This window comes from Nicotiana tabacum, chromosome 2 (genome assembly GCF_000715075.1).
Source record: "Nicotiana tabacum cultivar K326 chromosome 2, ASM71507v2, whole genome shotgun sequence".
Taxonomy (NCBI): domain Eukaryota; kingdom Viridiplantae; phylum Streptophyta; class Magnoliopsida; order Solanales; family Solanaceae; genus Nicotiana; species Nicotiana tabacum.
The window spans coordinates 123,490,086-123,509,614 of record NC_134081.1 but is presented as its reverse complement, the minus strand read 5'-3'; the positions used below and the strand labels follow the sequence as shown (position 1 = coordinate 123,509,614).

The following is a 19,529-nucleotide window of genomic DNA, read 5'->3' as shown; positions in this document are numbered from 1 at the left end:
CGGTTAGCACACGGGTAGGATCGTTGGCTTATGTCATGTCATGAAAATAGTAAATGTGGCATTTGCTTCAATAATTGGAGAAAGAGAAAGCTAATTATTATTCAAATTTATTTGGATGTAAATTAAAGGAGTCAATTATAAGACAACGTTAATTATCAAATTTAAACTTTCAAATTAAAATGTAAGTTAATTTTTATTTTCAATAACGTGATTTTAAGAAAATAATCTAAAACTAACGAGTAATATCTTAACTGTTAGTTTTCAACAAACCAAGCATAACTTCTAGAAAACATTTAGTAAATTTAATCAATAAGTACCAAGATAATATTATTCCCCCGTCCCATCTTACATTTGATTCGTCATATAATTTTAAAAAATAACGAAAGCCTCTTTTGACATGTAAGCTACATATATGGAAAGTAACATGTAAGCTACATATATGGAAAGTATCAAAATTATCGCGTTGAGTGTTTGGCGCGTCTTTTCATCCTCTAGAAGAATGAACTTCTATATTAACGAGTCATATTAATACAGTCAAACCTTTTAATAACAGTCTCGTTTGTTCCAATATTTTTTTGGCTGCTATAAAAAATTATTGTTATAGAAGACATATAATGTCTGGCTGTGCATAAAATGGGAATACTATGGCTAAATATCTTTCGGAAAGAAAAAATATGAAATTTTTGGAACAAGGAAACTATGTCAAGTAGTCTGGTCCAATTGTGGAAAGTTGTCAAATTAAGGTGCAATTGCAGAATAAAGGTATATTCAAGTAATTTGTGGCCCACCTATAAGCTTCAAACCCCCCAAACAACAACAGCACCAAGATTCACTGTTTACTTGTCACTTGTCACTTGTCACTCTCCCTCCCCACCCCCGGGCAAATCGACTTGGGTATCTACAGTGTACACTACATACTTTCATTGCATTCCACATTTTGTTAGTGTTTGTATATGTTGAACGCAAAGATAATTGCCATGGATTTCACTTCCTGCTTGTCCTTCCCATCATCTTTTGCGCCTAATGGAAACTCTAGCGATAGTATCAATTACCGTTCATGCTACAATATCAGCAGTAAGGCCAATTTGTTGAAGCAACAATCCTACTTGTTCAAGGAATACTTGAACTCCCCCTCGCGCAATTACAAAATTCATCTTTTTCCTCGAATTGATGCTCGGGTAAAGAATATTCCGCCATCTTTTCTTGTTTTATGCCAGACCTTTTTTTCTTCCTTCTTTTCTTTGTATATATTGTAGCACCCAAATCCCTAGCAAAGTGTTGTTATTGACAGTAATCAGTAGGAATTTATGTATAGGAAAGTAGAAATGCTTGAATAAAAAAGTGTAAAGGTTTTAGAATAACCTTCTGTTAATAATTCTTGAAAAAGGTCATTTCTTTTCATTTGTGGTCAGAGTTACCTGGTATCTGTGCTGGTGCACCTAGAAGGTAACCGGTGGAATAGTCGAGGTGTGACCAAGTTGGCCCGGACGCCTTGAAAAGGAAAAAAAAAGGATTTTTTTTTTTGGTTTTTTGGGTTAAGAAGTGTGCCATCAACATTTTCTTTCATTTTTCCAATTATCTCCTAGATTTCAATTTGTTTTCTCACAGTTGGAAGCTGAGCAACTAGAAGGTTCAGAAGCTGATCGCGAGTCTGAAGGTTTTCGGTGGCCTTCTCCAAATGACGAAACTCCATTCTGGAAAAGGGAGTTTCCATTTTGGGACCTCAGCTCGGATGATCCTGCTGGAGTGGAAAAGGATGCTGATCTATTGCACATTGTTCATGTGACAGCTGAAATGGCACCTATAGCAAAAGTAGGGGGTCTAGGTGACGTTGTAACGGGACTTGGACGTGCCTGTTTAAAGCGTGGCCATAAAGTTGATGTCATGCTTCCTTTCTATGAATGTATTCCTAAGCATTTAATTGATGAGCTAGCCTTGATCAAAACTTACAACTCATATCTTGACGGAAACTGGGTAGCCTGTAATGCATATCGAGGAGAAGTTTCAGGCGTTCCGGTGATACTTATTGAACCATCCAACCACTTTTTCAAGGGGACAAACATATATGGAGGGTCATACAATGAGTTAGAGGCATATTTGTTTTTCAGCCGTGCTTGCCTTGAATTGATGCAGGTAATACAGCCCATAAGCTATAAATTTGCTTCATAGTACATGTATAAAAAGATTAAACTTACTCCAATTTGACAATTCTATTGAAACTTTTTTGGGTTAATGTGTTTAATCCCATGAGTTATTGAGCTACATCTGATCTCATGCTAGTTATGTACACTTACTCCAATTTGACAATTCTATTGGAAATATTTTTGGGTTAATGTGTTTAACCATCAGTTATTGAGCTACATCTGATCGCATGCTAGTTATATACACTTATGCACATCTTTGGACAACCATGGGAATTTTTATGTGACGGTGGCATGCCAATATGGTTTGCTGCCTCAGTCAACTTTAGTCTTAAGTTTAGTTATTAGTTGGAGCCTCAATTCAGTAGGTTCTTGATGTCCGAATGTTTCAAAGCTGCTCCGGTGTTTTGAGTTGATATGTATGCAAACAAGGCTGTGACTGATTTTACTGGTCAACAGGTAACAGGAACACAACCTGATATCATTCATGTACATGAATGGCAGACAGGTGCTTTACCTCTGTTTTACTGGGATATGTACCAATTTCTCTCACTCCAGGTGTGATCTAGGGGCTTCCGTTTTTCATTCTCTTAATTGATCTGGAGCAGATCTATAGTTTCTATAGTTTTAAGCATTGACATCCTGTGCAGAAACCTAGAATTGTATTGACTATTCACAACATGGAGCATTATGGAGAATGCAGGTACACTTTTTTGGCTACAGATGAAGGAAGAAATATGGATTCGTGTTTCTAATGTCTTTTATGCTCTGTATATATTTAACCTCTTGAATGATGGTGTAGTTTAGTCCTAGGAGACCATTGCGCACCATAAATTCCTTTGAAAATTTAACAAGATGCACCAATAAAGAAGCTGCAGAAACAACAATGGAGACCATATCTAGGATGTTCTTTTGTCCTCCTTGTGATCTTTCATCTCAGTTTGCAGTTGTATGAATCCATGTGTATTCTCTTTTAGTATGTACGTGTGAAATATGTTAATTGTTAATTGCGCCTTAGCGAATAACTTTGGAAGGTACCCAATATAGATGAAGGTGAGTTAATAAAATCCAGATCATCTTGCAATGTAAAACAATTTGTGTGCATTAGGGCAGTATTCTGTGTGTTGTGGAATTCCCATTGTCAATGGCTGCTGATATGCAAGCCAGCTGAAAAACCTTTATTCATTTATGCAAACATACCAAGGGAAAATTTTGTAATATGGAATTTTCCAATTGGCTTCTTCTCTGCTGTGTTCGTTTGTTGAAGAAAGAGTTGTTTCACTGTTGCCTAACGATCTCAGCAGGCTAGTCACATATCCAAATAGGCTCAGTTGGTCAGTAGTAGACAGTTTTATCAACCACAGGATTCAAGTAGTGAGGGAAAGTTTGCAGCTTGAATGTAATTGTTACAATGACTAGAGATGGCAAAGGGGCCGTGGCGGGGTGGGACATTGGGGGTTAAGCTTTTCCGAGCTACAAGTTTAACCTGCCATACCCTGCCCCCTTTAGCAGCTTCACCTCTTTTTGAATCCTGCCATACCTGCCTTGCTCCTCCCATTTTAGTTTTTCTGTTGCAATTTGCCAAGCACATGGGTAGAATGCTGTGTCCTTAGATCTATGAGTACTAGTTTAGGTGATGACTAACTAAGAATTTTGAGCCAGTTTACTCATTAAAATTTTTGTTAATATAAGAGGCTAAAGAGTCTGCGTACACACTACCCTCCCCAGACCCCACTAGTAGAATTATATTGGGTTGTTGTTGTTGTATAAGAGGCTAAAGAGATTCTTAGTTCTCTCAAAAGCTGCAGGGATTTGATCTGTCAAACATACATATTCCTTCTCTGATCTTCTTTTGTTCATTGCTGTGCAACACTTTGAACCAAACTATGTAATGGAGTAAAGCTCAAGTAGTTTTTTTTCCTTTTCTTTCTCAAAAAGGCCATGATATTGATATGCAGCTAAGCTAAAATACTAGGATGTGAAGCTATCTTTGGTAGCTGCTTGTGATGCAACAATGTCTCTTGGATTTACTAAATTCTTCTCATGGGTTTCATTTAATTTCTTTGGCAGACAAGAGCAACTCAGTAAGTTTGGTCTTGATGGATCTGCCTATGCAACTGAAGACAAGGTGTCCTCATTTATTCAAAATTTAATCATAATTTGTAGTCTGTTATTTTTTCAATTACCAGGAATCCAGTGCCTCTGCGTAGTCGTTTATAGCTTTGAATGTGTTATATTATTTTCGGCCACATACTTGTGTGTTCTTTTACCATTAGGGTACAGTTCTTTTTGCCCGAATGAATTTCTTTTGCTCTGTGGCAGGCCGTCGATGATCGCACAGTTGGCCATAATCCAGAGAGGTTAAGTTTGCTGAAAGGTGGCATAGTATACAGCAATGCTGTAGTGTAAGTTAGCTAAAACTAGCGCAGCTACCTAATTTGCCTACAAGGTTTACTCACTCTTGGTGTGAATATCATTTTCTCCACTTGCATTGGTCACAGTTTAATCAGTCAATTCCCTTTTCATTTCTCCCTAATAAGAACTTTAACCTCGCTATTCATGTTCTTGGTTCTCCCGCTTTACTTCTTGGTGCCTCTAATAAGGAGAAGTCACGAAAAAAAGTTACATCTACTAAGATAATATATTGTTTGTAGTGAAATCATAGCATTTGTAAAGCTTTTTGAACATGCATGGACTATCTTCATTCTTTATGTCATCAGAAACAGAAACCATCTTCTTTCTTTAATCTCTCTTCTTAATTTCAGTACAGTTTCACCGACGTATCTGAAGGAGACACTCTGTTCCGGATGGCTTTCTAGTGCTTTGATGCGAAACCGTGATAAGTAATGTCTTCAACACTTGCCTTTAATAATATTTCCTTGTTAAATTAAGTTCTGTTTCACTAATCATGCTTCAGCCTCTCTTTCTGAACCTCTCTCGAAATTAGCATGCGACATATTAAATATCATGTCACTACCAAATTTTATGTTTAAGTTGCTTTTTATGTATCTGTTTTCCTAATAGAGCTGTTAAAAACGAGTTATGTGATCATTCAGGTATTCTGGCATTTTAAATGGGATCGATACTGAAATGTGGAATCCAGCAACGGATGTTTATTTGCCTGCTAAGTTTGATGGTAATTATTTCTGTGATGTTTTAGAATTACTTGGATACGACTTGCTTTGAGCTACCATTACATATGTTTTTCCCATACGAGGGATGCTAATGTTGGTATGGATTCGAACAGCTTAATGTTATTAAACCCAAGGAAATATTAAAACGGTCACCTCATCCATGTTGGACATGAGGAAGCACGATGAGGTTTACGGGGTTCATGCAGAGGAGTTTACCAGAAAATTGTCACAATTTTGGTCATCCATCAACAGCTCCGTGGACAACGGAATAAAGTGACTTCTAATTATTTCCTGATACTCATATCTCCAATGTATCTTAATAAAGGCAAACGCAGGAAAGGGCATTGATGCAAAATCTATGACTCTAGACACATTAAGAGGAGATGTGATTTTTGGTCTCGAGTTGTTATCTAGGTTTTGGGGTAATGCATAGGGAAAGTAGTAATTGTTTAAAGACAAAGATCATTGCAACCATAGGAATTTTCATTCTCTTAATGAAAGAAAGGATGCTAATAAACATGTCAGTTGTTTTAAAATATTTGCATTTTATTGGCGCTGTTTGATATCAGTATCAACCTACGGATTGACTGTAATGATTTCTCAACTATATCTACCTATTAAGGGGGGATAATGAACTGATATTATTGCCTTGCTCCACAAGATGCTGTGTTTGTTTTCTTGTTGTCTTCTTCACTAGTTTATATTCTTGAAACTGTGAGACACTAGGAGTTTGCACTTAATAGACATTGCCATTCAATCAGGTAACAGGACAGAGCTATCAATTAGTTTTCATTCTTTAGTTGTTTCATGGGCGTGATGGAACTGTGCATATTGTGATTTCTAATTCATATAAAATGAAGTGTAGACTGTAGAGCACAAAACCCAGAAATGGGATGAGAAAAGTTGGACAATCTTTACATAATCCGACAAATGCAGGACAATCTTTAATAAAAAAATTTTGGCATGTGAACAAGAAGCAACCCTAAGCAAGTCTTTTGGGAATTTCAGACGCTCTTTGATCGTAGCTCAGGGGCTTGTTTTTAAGTTCTATACTCTGGTTAGACCAGCTTGCTGCTTTCTTGAACCGATTTGCATGGTCACAGGAAATTACCAAATTATGTTTTTCCTGAAGCCTCATGCTCCACTGCCGTATATCATTCATGATAGTTGTGTCATAGCTAGTACCAGTCATTGGTCATTGAATCTAAATTGAGTTTATCAAAGTGCGGCGTGATTTGAACTCGACGGTGGAAGAGAAACGTATGCACCTAGAAGTTCATTCCAGTATTTCTACTGAGTCTCCCAGAGATGAGCCCCATCTGGAGAATGTGGCTTTCTCTTGGTTAATTTCTCTTGCGAACTACTAGCTTTGGACCTTTTTCCTTTGGAAAATACATTTTTGATTTGTTATGTAACAAGTAAGGATATTTTCTTCAACTCTTCTTATTTCACTTTTGTGTTTTGCAAGCCAGCAAAATTGAAGGGAAGAGGATATGCAAACAATTTGTTCAAAGGGGACTTGGTCTGCCTTTTGAAAGCATCAAACAGAGTACTTGTGTGGCTGATCAAGTACCTTTGGTTATCTGCATTACTCGATTGGTCGCTCAAAAGGGTCTCCATCTTATCACTCATGCGATCAAGCATGTTGAAGAACTAGTAAGTGTTTATCCCCATCTCGTTCTTTTTGGCAAACGTTCACCTAGACTCAGGAAAACAGCCATCCAATCAGTCAAATGTACACATAAACAGCACATAGGATGCATTTTCTCTATGAAAGATTCAATTGGATGATCATTTATCATTTTATGAGCAAAAGAGAGTCATCAAGATGATGTGACCTTTACTTCTCCATCACAAGCACAAAATTTGTTAAACTACTCTCTGCACTTCCCAACACAATCCTGTGTCTAAACCATGACAAGTGTGTAGAATCCCGATTCGTCTACCGCGTTACAAATTTTGATACATATAACGCCCACCAGTTCCGCACTCTAAGGATATAGGGTCACCTGAGCAAGAGTCAAGAGGAGTCAGAGAATGCATACTGGCTGTATGGTGCAAACAATACTCAAGTCTACAGAGACAAGCATGCGTCTAGTAATGCTCTATTATTGTTGCTTTCACCGTGTCAAGTATACTAACATATGTTTTTCGAACTCGCCTTAAAATCTTGGCCAGCTAACGTTTTATTGCATGCTAAAAAGTTTTATTGCCTTGCCCATTTGAAGCATTTTTTATTGGAAAAGAAGAGCAAGATAAGCCTCCTGTTACTGTTCAAGTTATTACTAAATACAGCTACCGCAACACGCAACTTCCAGGTCGTGTTTGTTTTCTCATGTGAAAAAGAGGGTCGTCACACTTATTATTTCTTCTTGTATGATCTCCTAACGGCAGTTGCAAGTTTGCAACTATCCGTAGGATTTTTTGGCCAGCTGATAGGGTATTAATTTGGCGTTGTAATTGAAGTCTGCTGCTGGCATCTTTTTCAGGGTGGACAGTTGGTGATTTTGGGCAGGGCTTCAGATGGTCGAGTTGAGAGAGAATTTGAAGGTTTAGCAGAATTGGTAACTCAAATTTCTAGACTTGAAAATTGAAATATTCTTCTGGCTGGCTTGCTGTGGACTATTATATACTGTTCTTTTCATCATCATGAGATAGAAAATGGAAGCATCACCACTGATAAGACAGTTCATTATCACCATTTTAGTTTTTCCTTCTCTTTATTGCCATTCTTTTATGATTTTAGAACGGAATCATTTAATAATTTAGATGTCAGGGTCCATACCAAAGGGCTGCATTTGACCTGAAAGAAATGCCAATTGATAAACCAAAGAGAAAAAGGAACAGAAAAAGAAGAGTAGTGATAGAATTACTCAACTGCACTAATTGCTTATTAATGCATGTTCCCAAGTTCTCCTCTGGAGTAAGCTAGGCGTAATAAGCAGTTAGTGATTTCATATGTTAGCAAATGTAGTTCCATCCTGCTTATAATTTCCACCAGTACGTATTTTTCACATTTGAGAGAACAAAGTGTTTTATTTTGAAGGAGTCCAATAGATCTGGTTGTGTTTTTAAACCTTTCTGAATGACCATGCAATGGTGATATCAATTACTTTCTTTGTAGTATAACAAGGGCCCCAACATCCGTATCCTTTTGATGTACAGGTAACTATTTTTGAAAGCCAATTGATTATTTAATATTCCTAACCTTCAAGAAATATTACTGGTAATGTTTATGTATCTTGGTAAAGATTTATTCTTTATCTGGTTAAACGAACCTCAAATTATATGAACCACTTGTATACTCTGGATGCATGAGGGAATGTTTAACACGAGTGATCAATTTTCTTTCAAATGGCGTCAATCATGAAGCGAGGAGCTGTCCCATATGCTCTATGCCGCTGCAGACATGGTCTTAGTGCCATCAATGTATGAGCCATGCGGGCTAGCACAGATGATTGGAATGCGCTATGGAGCTGTAAGTACTCCTACTTTCTAAGAATAATTTGTTTTTCACATTTTATGTGGTTAAAGCTGGGGAAAATATCTCTTTTTTTTTTCTGCTTCTGAGTTGACATATTTATATGGTAGACAGAACTTGTCAAAAAGGTTTTATTTAGGGCTGTGTGTGTTTCTAGTAAGGATAGAATGGTGGTTTATCCAATTATTGCTTCCAGAAACATAAAGCATTCCATCTTAAGAAAGAAACAACAAGAAGTAATTTTTGCATCTGTTTCAGGTTCCCATAGTTAGGAAGACGGGTGGTCTTGCTGACACGGTTTTTGACTTGGATGATCAATCTCAAGCTGAGATTGCTAACGGGTAACTGATCAAATTCTTGAAATCCCGTTTATTTTCGTACTAAAAATTGATGCTAGTCGTGCCATTGGCTTTCGATGATGAATTGGGTTCTGAACTTTAACTCTTTTCTCTTTCTCTCTGTGTGTGTGTGTATTCTATAACGAGGATGAGAATAAATAGAGGAACTAACCAACAAATGTGGTATTTGATGTTGATCATCAGTCATCTCAATGAAAAACAACTCATGCAGCTGCTTTCTGAGTTTGCATAGATTTTCTTATTCAAGAAAATATTCTCATCGATGATACAGGCAGTATTGCTAGATTTCAGAGCTAAAGGGGTTTTAAAGAAATTTATGGTGAACCCACTGTTTTCAGCTTAAGTAAATTCAAGATAAAGCAACTGTGCAAGAATTTAAGGATGGATGTTGTAGTAAGAGCCATATTGTTTGTGTTGGTTTTGTTTTTTTTCCCCCTTAAAAAAAACTAGTTAGGTGATGGATCCTTTTTCTGTTTTCCTGTTTGTCCTTTTCCATGAGTAAGTTTTACTGGCATTCCAACTGTGATTCTGAAATGCTCAGCATATTATCCATGTAGGTTCGTCTTTGAAGGAATTGATGAAGGATCCTTTAATCGGGCTTTAGACCGTGCATTTTCTTACTATCGAGAAAGTAAGTCACTTTATCCTTGAATATCCATGCCTGCTGATTTCCTTCAACGAATGCCGCTTGATTGTAGAGTAGTCCCTCATTCACCTCACAAAATAAAATGAGATTTTGATAGAGAGGATCCGTAGAACTGACTCCAACTACTTTGAGATAAAGATTTACTAATTGTTTGATTGATATGATATTCTCAATTATAATGCAGAACCAAATGAATGGAAAGCTGTTGTTCAGAAAGTTATGCATATTGACAATAGCTGGAATAATACAGCAGGGAAATACATAGATATCTACAATTCCATAAAAGTGAGGTGAAATAATTTCTCAAGGCACAAATCATTTTGCCATGATCAAGAAACAGGACCAGTTTATCTTTAGTGTATATTTTTCCTTTTGTAATATATTACAGATGCTGTAGTTTCCTCTGCCACCAGTAGATCCCACTTGTAATAAAGGAACAATTAACAAATTTCTCCTACAGTATGTAAATGCCTCCCCCTTAATTTCAAATCTCTAATATGGATCAGAAGTGTTTGTCCATGATGATGTCCGAGCAATAGAGTTGCTGGACGCAAGCTCTTGCAGAAATGCAGGGTAAGGCTGCATACAATAGACCGACCTTTGTGGTCTGACCCTTCCTTGGACCCAGCGCATGGCGGAAGTTTAGTACACCGGGTTGCCCTTATTTTTTTGATGTCCAAGCAATAGAGTTGTATAATCATGTTTAAAACTCAACTGACCAAATTTTTTGATTCAAATCATGTTAAAGCTTTTTATGTTTTTATTATTGCAACTTTAGGTAATAATCATGTTGATGTAGTAAGTAGTTGACGTACTCTCGGGTATAACTAGTTCAACAACAATAACAAATCCAGTGTAATCCCACAAAATGGGGACTTGGAGAGGATAGTGTGTGTGCAGACCTTATCCTTTTCCGATCTCTTGCGTGTAGCTAGTTCGGTCCAGTTAATTTGTTTGCTAATTTTGATAAGGACAGATTGTGAAGTTGGACATATATTGAAATGAGTTTGGTGATTGCTAGTTTCAAAGCGCAGTTTCCAACTTGATAAAGTTCATAATTAATGCTCGAGAGTGGTGTTTACTTCTCAAATTGAAGGGAGTTAAGGATCTCGTTAAAGTTAAGGTTGAGAAAAAATTGGATCAAACTCGATCACTTCTTTATTTACATGTGAAGTTGACTTTAATTTTAGCCAATGGAGACCATTACATATATTTTTGATTTCTTATCCTATTCATAGTGATTGACTAATCAAGAACAATTTAGGTTAATTTGTCAAATATTTAAAATCTATTAACATGATCTCAATCATGACAAGTCTCTAAACTTTTAAAATTTAACAAATTTAGAAATGCGTACGAAAATTAAATTCAGAACTCATTTATTACCAACAACCGAAGTGGCTATTCTAGTATTTAGAACTCCTAAAGTTCAAATTCTGGCTCTGCCTCTGCAATTAACCTACCAGGGATAACCAAGTCGTAATGTGCCATTACCTTGTGTGACCACACAAAGATAAGTTTGAAATTTATTATAAGCTCATAGCCAAATACTTTGGCTAGATGAAATGTTGCTTGCACTTGATCTATGGTTTATTTGACAATTGTAAGCCTCTCTTTACATGGTTGTGCATGCTAGGCACTCCGACGTGAATAACTGAAAGGACAATTACATCTGAAAGAATGTTTGTATATCAAGTTTAGATTATGTAAAGAGTTTCCAGATGACGCGATAAGTAGATATAAAGAGGTTTTCAAACCTCTAACAAATTTTTTTTGTTCAGAATCTGATTATTGTTAACAAACAAATGACGGGGTAACAAATATTCCCACAATTCTGATCCAAGATATTCAAGGAATGATGCCACTTTGATGACAAGCTATTCACATTATGAAAAATACAAAATGTGCTTTTACACTTTACTCCAATATCTGGATATGGAGCCTCTATATGGAAAAGTGGAAAGAAAGGAAAAAAGTATTTGAAATATAGAATAATCATGGGACTGATGGTATGTTCTACCTGTCGATGCTGCTGCAACCAAAACCAGAGATGGGGAAAGTCTCTCTAATGCCTCGTCATTTCCCGGAAAATATTGGACACGCTAGGTGATAATCTCGGCAAGAACTTAAACATCTGGAAAGCAAAAACAAAATCTTCCGTTAGAGAAATAGTAATATGGGTTGCATTGCTTCCAATACCATCGATAAAGTCGGGATTTGAAGTTTATGGGTTCTGGACTTGCCATCGAACTCATAGCTCGTCTTAGTTACTGGGTTCGTATTTAAACGTTATACATATTTAATGACTTTTCTAAAATAAAAATACAGGGTCCAAGCAAAAGCTATTGGGTTCGTTTGAACCCGTAGTGTATACGCTAGCTCCGTCCCTGTTTACAGCATATAAAGCTTGGACGCTCTCTAGTAAATTAAAGAGAAAATATGCATTGGCGAGTAACATTGACTTTACTCAACTAAATAGGCTTATTTTAACCAATAAGACAATCCATGAAGGTCAGGGAGGACTTTACAGGTATATACTTTGTTCACTTTCCAGATTAAAATAAAAAAAGAGTCCAAGTTATTGAAAAAGTAAGCACATACCCAAAGCTTCACACAGGCATCAATTATAACTGGAACCAGGCAGACAAATAAGGTTATCATTGCTGGATCAACTTCAATGCCATAATGCTCCACAAGGACCTCGAGCAAAGTCTGCCAACCAGATTCAGAATGATACCTGAAACACATTCACCACATTATCCAACATGACGGAGCTCTGGAAAGTTGGCTTCTATTTACTTTTAACAAGTGGGAAATGTTGACAATTTCCAAAGAAAAAATAGAAGCCCAAACAATAGAAATGCATAGGAATAAAAGGGAGTGAAACTAGATTGGTACCACTAAACTTTTAAGGGATAAGAGTAATAATTTTACATCTAGTCCTTGCATATCGCTTTAGTTGGAAGTACAACAGAAACTTTAATTTCCATCCTTGAGGAAATCCCAAAAAAGGTGTTAGGTTGCTTAAACCCTTTGCTTCTGAGAATTGGAAAGTAATGAACTGAAGTTGCCCTTTTTTTTTAAAATGAGATGAAGTTGCTGCTATTTTATAAATTAGCTAACATGGATAGGTGCTATATTTACGGATAAGTTCCTTTAGAACATTCAGTATGGTCATAAGCATGAAATAGAATCAAACTTTACCCCAAAAAGATATCAGTAACCAGAATAATCAGAAACGCCTTGCCGGTATCCGAGACATTGTTTAATATCTTGTAACCAGTAAATTTGAGTAGCTTCACCTGCAGATATTGACAAAAAAGTTTTAAACTTAGAAACACTACAAAAATTGAGGAAGTACACTTTAGAAACCCTATTTGTGAAAGAAAAATAACGACTGAGGCCCCATTTGTTTTTTTTATTAATTAAGATGTTTAAATCTGAATACATGTCTATTGTCTTTAAATGAAGAATTAAGACTTTGTTTTCTCGGCATTTCAAATTGTATAATTTATCTTTATTTAAAAACTAATAAATATGAACTCAAATAAAATGAAATTACATATTATATCCACATAATATAAGAGAAAATCTAAATTACCCCATGTTGTAAAAACTATTTGTTTGATGAAGTACACTCTAAAAGCTAGCGGTGTGGCAGTTGTTGGTGCTGGTGGCTGGTAGTGATAGTTGTGAGGTAGTGGCTGGTGGTAGTTGTTGGTGGAGTTGATGCCAGTGGTGGTTGTGCAGTGTTGCTAGTGGTGGTTGCTGGTGGTGGAGGTGGTTGCTGGTAGTTGTATGATGAAGGCTGGTGGTGAAGGTGGTTGGTGGTGGTGGTTGGCAATGGTGGTTGTGCAGTGGAAGTTGAAGGAGGAGGTGGTATGACTGGGAGTAGAGGTGGTTGGTGGTGGTGGATGAGTGATAAAGGCCGGTGACATCTCTTATGTGGTGGTAGTGGATAGAGTAGTAGTAAAAAGTTACAGGTTACAAAATGCAATGGACAATCGAGATTAAAGAGCGATATGAGGGGAAAATGGCGTATAAAAGATTTCCTTTATTTATCTTAATAACACCAAGTCCAAGCAAGTTGATCATTTCATGTTAACGGCTTTCGCCCAATAACATAGACGATACAAGTATATTGGCAAAGAGGTAAATTTTGTTGAAAGACAGATATTATTCAAACATTTGGAAGAGAACTTACTTTACTCTCATTGAAGTACAAAAGAATGAATAATGAGACCCCAAAGACAAAGTCCGACCATATATTAGCAAATGCCTTTCGATTTTCTAACCTCCACTCGTCCCGCAACTCTAACCTGCAAATGCAATGGCCCAGAGGCTAACAGTATCAGAAATCAAATAAAAGCCATATCAGCATCTTAAGTGAGACATGTTATAAGATGATTTCAGGGAAGGATAATATAACAGCCCTCTCAAGCCAATAGATTGAGTTATTGCATGTATTTAGATGAATCATACAAGCTGTAATTTCTTGTGTACAGTATATATTGTAAACATACGAAGTCAAATCTAAAATACAAATGTAGTCTATTAATACATTTATCAGCTCAAAGAAGAGAACACACAAAGTGGTAGCTGTCTTCAGAAGGCCCTTTGTTTTCTTTTTTACACTAGGAATTTGGTTGTTCAAGGCAAGATTATCCAATGTGTGTGCAAAAACTCTCCTTCAAAAATCAGTTGTTGCCTTCATACCAAGTCTTTTAACATCAGGTGGATAAGTAGGTCAAAGAAAGGGATGAGCTAAATTTTTTGGAACACTTCAGATTAACATAATTAGAACAGGCATCAGCTATGGTAAAACTTACGCTTTGTGTCGTAGCTCCAGATACAGCTCTTTTTCAGACAAAGGTGGAGATTTACCAATCTCAACCTCAAAGCGGTAGCGCGCTTGCTCAGTCTTCAGTTCCTTAACCATTTCAAGCTTTTGGTTTCTTCTGACATCAAGCATCTGTGCTGCTAAAGGTACAGTCTTAACATATCTGACCATGACAAATAAGACAGTCAACACAAAGCTTAAATGGGAGTTACGTTCATACTAGCAACCATCAGTAGGAAAAGTACCTTCTCAAGTAATATCTAGCTGAATAGGAAATAAGCAAGCAAGAAGTATAATATTTCCATAGAACTGTATTGTTGTATTATCTATACTCATCCAAAAAGTAAAATGTTCTCTAAGATTTAGAAGTCGGCCAAGGTAGTGCAGGGATGTATCTTCACAATCCCAAGAAATACGCTTGAACAGCTATGTTACCAGTCTACTGTCTATAAAGAATTTGTCGCACTAACAAGTAAGAGAAAACTTCTTGAAGTAGTTCTTGATTACGAAAATGACTTTTGAGTAGGCTTAGAACCATTAGAGCAAGTAATAAATGAAGTCAAGCAAACCTACTTTTTTGGGATAAAGATGAAGTCAGCAAAGCTTACGACAAAAGCTCATAAAAGAGCATCAGTTTTCTAACAAACGAGTTAATCCTACCCAGAATAAACCAGCAAAGTTTTCTTTTTTTAGAAGAATAAACCTGCACAGTTTTCATTTTGATAATGTAATACATTCCAGCTGGGGACACGCAGAAAAAGACCAATTATGAAATCTTGTTACATAAATCCAATATAAAAGCTAACTTACGCCACATGGCCAGTCAAATGCTGCCAGTGAAGGCATCTCTATGCAGTCAGAAAGATCAGGAGTTAACTTAGCACCATGAAGAACAGAGCTTTACCACTTTCTCTGAAACATTTATAATGGCATGAATATAAAGATATATGAGATTTAGCACCCAAGGAAGTGGCCTAGTGATAAGTTGAAGTGGGTTCAGAACATGAGGTCTCAAGTTCAAATCCTAGCGGAGGCTACTAGATGATTTCTTCCTATCTGTCCAAGCCTTGGTGGACAGAGTTACCTGGTACCGGTTGCTAGTGGGCAGTAGTAAATATCATGTGGAATTAGTCGACGTGCGCACAAGCTGGCCCAGACACTACGGTTATCGGAATTAAAAGATATTGAAAGAAACCAATGAAGCAACATTTTCATCCTGCATGTGGACACGTGATTCTGTTGCCATTGGACTTCTAGAGTTTGAACAATCTAAATGACATGTTATGGTGCTTTTAGATTTCACAGTAGATCCTTTGGGAAATGGTTAACTCTTGGTTGGCCATTAATCAATCATTTATGTAACAGAGAATGGTTTAGTTACCTACAGTGGTACCATCATTATCAGGTCTTAGCAAAATAAATATAGGAAAACATTTGGTAGTAAAACATGTTTAGTTAGGTACAAAAGATCAAACATATCACTTCAAATATGTAACCAAAAGGAATGAAAACAAAGCCAAACAGAAGTTACCTGTCAAGAAACGGCATAAGAACATAATCATGAACTACAAAATCCAAAGCCCATGGGACAATTACCAGCACTGCCAAAAACTTAGCCTGCAACAGGAAGAGAACAATAACTCCTAATAAGAAGCTTAAAGAGTACATTGCAGATGTGAAGTTTGGGAATTCTCAGTGCTAAGAACATGATAATATCAGATGTGTTGGATGTTTCTAGATTCATAAACTTTAGAATTAGTTAAGCATAACAAAAAAAGGGCAGTCTGGTGCACAAAGCATCCCCGTGTTCACACAAGGTCCGAGGAAGAGCCGCACTCCAAGGGGTGTGATATAAGCAGTCTACCCAAACACAACCATTCCGCAGCTAGAACCCATGACCGACAACTTTACACTGATTCAAGGCTCCCTTTCTAATCAAGCATAACAAAGAAAAGGAAAATAAATTGACTTGCAGAAGCTCCTTAATCTTGATACTCCATTTTGGTAGCATTAGCTATTACATCAACCCTTCTTGAGATATCGATAATACTCTATTACCATATGTTCAGTGTACAAGCTAGTGAACTGCAAGGAGCTCTCGCATATGTAATTCTTGGACCTAACTATTCTATATTCTAATAGGTTTTCTCAAAATTTTCACCTAAACTAATCTGCCTATAGGTTGACAATAAGTTGAACTATAGAGCAGATAGAAAGATTATAGAAACTAAAAGATTATGGAGACTAATTTGAAAACAACAACTACTACTACTACTACTACTACGCCTCAATCTTAAACAAGTTGGGGTCGGCTAATGAATCCTCATTGACCATGTTACTCAATATAAACTCATCTCAGACCAATGGAGACTAGTTTGAATGAGAATAAGAACTAAGTAAATTGAAGTGTATAGCACAGCACTAGAATAAATGCACTCACAGAGTTAAATGAAGCATACTGAAAAATCCGATCTTCATATAGCATATCATCGTCTTCCCTACCGATTATCATATCCCTCACGGATTTAACTAAACCCCTTCCAGGTATCAATTCACTAGGATCTTCCTGCATTTTATTATCTTCAGATTTTCCAATGGTGTCATTGGAATCTGAAACCCAAGATGAACCATTACCTAAATCAACTGTACTTCCATCCACAAGCCAATCTTCCCACCTCTTATTCTCCTCATTCTTTATATCTTCTTGTGCTTCCCTTAACTCCATTATCGCCTCGGCTCGTCTTTTCCAAGCTTCAAACTTTTCATTCTCTGATAACTCATCATCATCACTACCTAAGCCTTCAGATTCAAGTCCATCAAGCAAATCCTCATCCTTTAATCCCCACCAATTCCCATCATCTTCAAGAAAGAACTTTCTCCACCAGCTTTTCTTCGACTGCTTTTTCTTTGCATTTGGAGTAACCCCAAAAGATTTCCTCCTCCTCCAACTAACAGCAATTGAATTTTTATAAAGAAATACTGAGTTAAAAGAGCTAGTACTTTCCTTGAAAGATAATAAATTTTGACATAAGACCATTGAAGTGCTCATTAAGGACATGTATAATAGACCACATTTTTCAGACTCATAGAGCAATATAAAAGTATAAACTCAATTCAAGAATCTGCATATTACTTGTTCAAAAGACCATTCAAGCATTTAGTGACAAGCAACCACAATGTGCAAGGGACCATTGAAGAAATGTTAAAAATTCAGTAAGATAAATTTAACACAAAGGGCTAGAAAATAAAGAAAATGGAACCCCAAAAGAAAAAAAGTAAAGTGGCACTGCTAGTGTTTATCTGGTAATGAAGATAATTTGAAGGTGGAATAGTCAGTATTGGGGAAGTGATGGGGCAAGCGAGCCTAGCGGGAGAAAAATGGGGATAACGGATTTTGGTCTATTTCTAAGATAAACTTTGCTTTCTTTATCTATCTATATATATTCCAACTTTTTTGCAGCTCTACTTTATTCCCCACAAACAATTAGGCCGCTTCTGGCCTGATATTAGACCCCTTTACCCTTTCACCTGCAACCCGATACAAAACCGAAAAGTAAAACCAAATCAATTAAAAAATTTGACTATGTTTGGTTTGATTTAATTTGGTATTGAATAAAAAAAAATCAAACCGACATATAAATATATCTAATATATATATATATATATATATATATATATATATATATATTTAAAGATTTTATATAAAATTTTCTTTAAAAATGTCTAGAAATATTTGGGATTCTTTTACGTGATATAATATTTAATAGAATATGAAGTGCTCCATATTTATTAATCTTAAATAATGAGTTATATGATCACTTTCTTATCAAGTGTTACTGAAATGCATCAATCTCTTTGTTCTTTCATATTCATATGTCAAGATCTATTAAATTTTTATATCTTTTTCGAATTTGAAGTGATTATTATTATTTAGGTATCGCATTGATGTTTATGTTTAATTACTAAACTCGATTAACCTTAAAAGTGTACATCAACAAAAAAATTATTATCAGACGACTAAAACGATAACTATTATGTGTTACTGAGTAAATTCTCCCATAAGAATATTTTAATAGATAATATGTTTGTCAATTTTTAAATTTTTTACTAAACATATATTTACTTATAAAAAATTTAACAAAGTAAGATCGAAATAATATTTAAATAATAAAAACCCGAAAAATCCGATAAAACCGACAAAACCGAACCAATCCAAACAGATATAATTGGTTTGGTTTGATTTTGATAAAAACCGAACCAACCCGGTCCATGTACACCCCTACTTTCACCCTACTATTCCATATTATTCCAATTTATCTCTCTTTTTTTACGTTTTGTAACACCGATATTTTATTTCAATAATAATGTTTATTTCACACTACTTGAACTGTTCTTGAGCCAATGAAGATAGAGTATAGACTCTCTACATGCACAAGATAATGTAAGGACCGGTTACATTGGATATATTGTTACTGTTATACACAACTTTAACCGGTAAAAAGAATAAATTCATCTAATTAATCAAATACAAATTTTTATATGATATTCTCAATATGTAATATTCAACTATCAATGTCATATATTTTCTCCTAGTACTTAGGTAATAGACAAATTAAATCTCTTACTTAAATTCCATACATTTGCTAAATGACACCTACTATTATGAAAAAAGATGTCCGTCACGTCACATTTTAAGTTCTCAACACATTCAAGGAAAAGATTCATTTTTTTTATAATACAAGGGAGTTATTGCAATCCACAATAAATTAAGGAGGTAAAACGTAGATTCTAAAGTAAGAGATTGAAAAATAAAAAATGCGTATCGCCCCTTGAATTTTCAAAAAGTTTGGGACTACATTGACATTTATCCTTAAGTTACGAGGTTAATGAAGCAAAAACAGAAATTCAGTCCTACAAAAGAACTAAAA

The 19,529-nt window shown here is 35.9% G+C and overlaps 2 protein-coding genes across 4 annotated transcripts; one reads left to right on the top strand and one right to left on the bottom strand.

Annotated features, from left to right (window-relative positions):
• The first annotated feature begins 680 nt into the window (after positions 1-680).
• Positions 681-10,250, top strand: LOC107760348 (uncharacterized). Of its 3 annotated transcripts, XM_016578385.2 has the most exons (15): positions 681-1,178; positions 1,609-2,133; positions 2,601-2,699; positions 2,792-2,844; positions 4,212-4,269; positions 4,464-4,546; positions 4,907-4,984; positions 5,198-5,277; positions 6,744-6,931; positions 7,765-7,839; positions 8,400-8,440; positions 8,648-8,753; positions 9,015-9,097; positions 9,673-9,746; positions 9,946-10,250. In XM_016578385.2, exons 1-15 carry the CDS (start codon positions 954-956, stop codon positions 10,053-10,055), a joined length of 1,878 nt encoding a protein of 625 aa, XP_016433871.1. In that variant the 5' UTR covers positions 681-953; the 3' UTR covers positions 10,056-10,250. The 3 variants fall into 3 exon arrangements, 2 of the variants coding, with proteins under 2 accessions (XP_016433871.1, XP_075094934.1); XR_012703073.1 differs by lacking the exon at positions 8,400-8,440; XM_075238833.1 differs by lacking the exons at positions 7,765-7,839; positions 8,400-8,440; positions 8,648-8,753; ... (1 more) ...; positions 9,673-9,746; positions 9,946-10,250 and adding an exon at positions 7,504-7,758.
• A 1,316-nt stretch (positions 10,251-11,566) lies between these two features.
• LOC107760347 (protein DAY-LENGTH-DEPENDENT DELAYED-GREENING 1, chloroplastic-like) lies at positions 11,567-18,048 on the bottom strand. The gene is made up of 7 exons (XM_016578383.2): positions 17,042-18,048; positions 16,133-16,218; positions 14,591-14,764; positions 13,966-14,080; positions 12,966-13,063; positions 12,363-12,498; positions 11,567-11,895 (listed from the first exon to the last, which is right to left on the bottom strand). The coding sequence occupies exons 1-7, from the start codon at positions 17,657-17,659 to the stop codon at positions 11,827-11,829; spliced, it is 1,296 nt and encodes a 431-aa protein (XP_016433869.1). The 5' UTR covers positions 17,660-18,048; the 3' UTR covers positions 11,567-11,826.
• Positions 18,049-19,529: the final 1,481 nt, after the last annotated feature.

What these genes read in the sequence shown, in the direction of transcription:
- LOC107760348 (XM_016578385.2), top strand. Translation starts at nt 954, where the DNA reads ATGTTGAACGCAAAGATAATTGCCATGGATTTCACTTCCTGCTTGTCC. An exon ending in GAGCATTATGGAGAATGCAG is followed by an intron (nt 2,845 to 4,211) that starts GTACACTTTTTT and finishes TTTCTTTGGCAG; the next exon opens with ACAAGAGCAACTCAGTAAGT. An exon ending in GTATACAGCAATGCTGTAGT is followed by an intron (nt 4,547 to 4,906) that starts GTAAGTTAGCTA and finishes TCTTAATTTCAG; the next exon opens with TACAGTTTCACCGACGTATC.
- LOC107760347 (XM_016578383.2), bottom strand. Translation starts at nt 17,659, where the DNA reads ATGTCCTTAATGAGCACTTCAATGGTCTTATGTCAAAATTTATTATCT. An exon ending in GTTACTGATATCTTTTTGGG is followed by an intron (nt 12,499 to 12,965) that starts GTAAAGTTTGAT and finishes AATGTGTTTCAG; the next exon opens with GTATCATTCTGAATCTGGTT. An exon ending in ATGCCTGTGTGAAGCTTTGG is followed by an intron (nt 11,896 to 12,362) that starts GTATGTGCTTAC and finishes TTTGCTTTCCAG; the next exon opens with ATGTTTAAGTTCTTGCCGAG.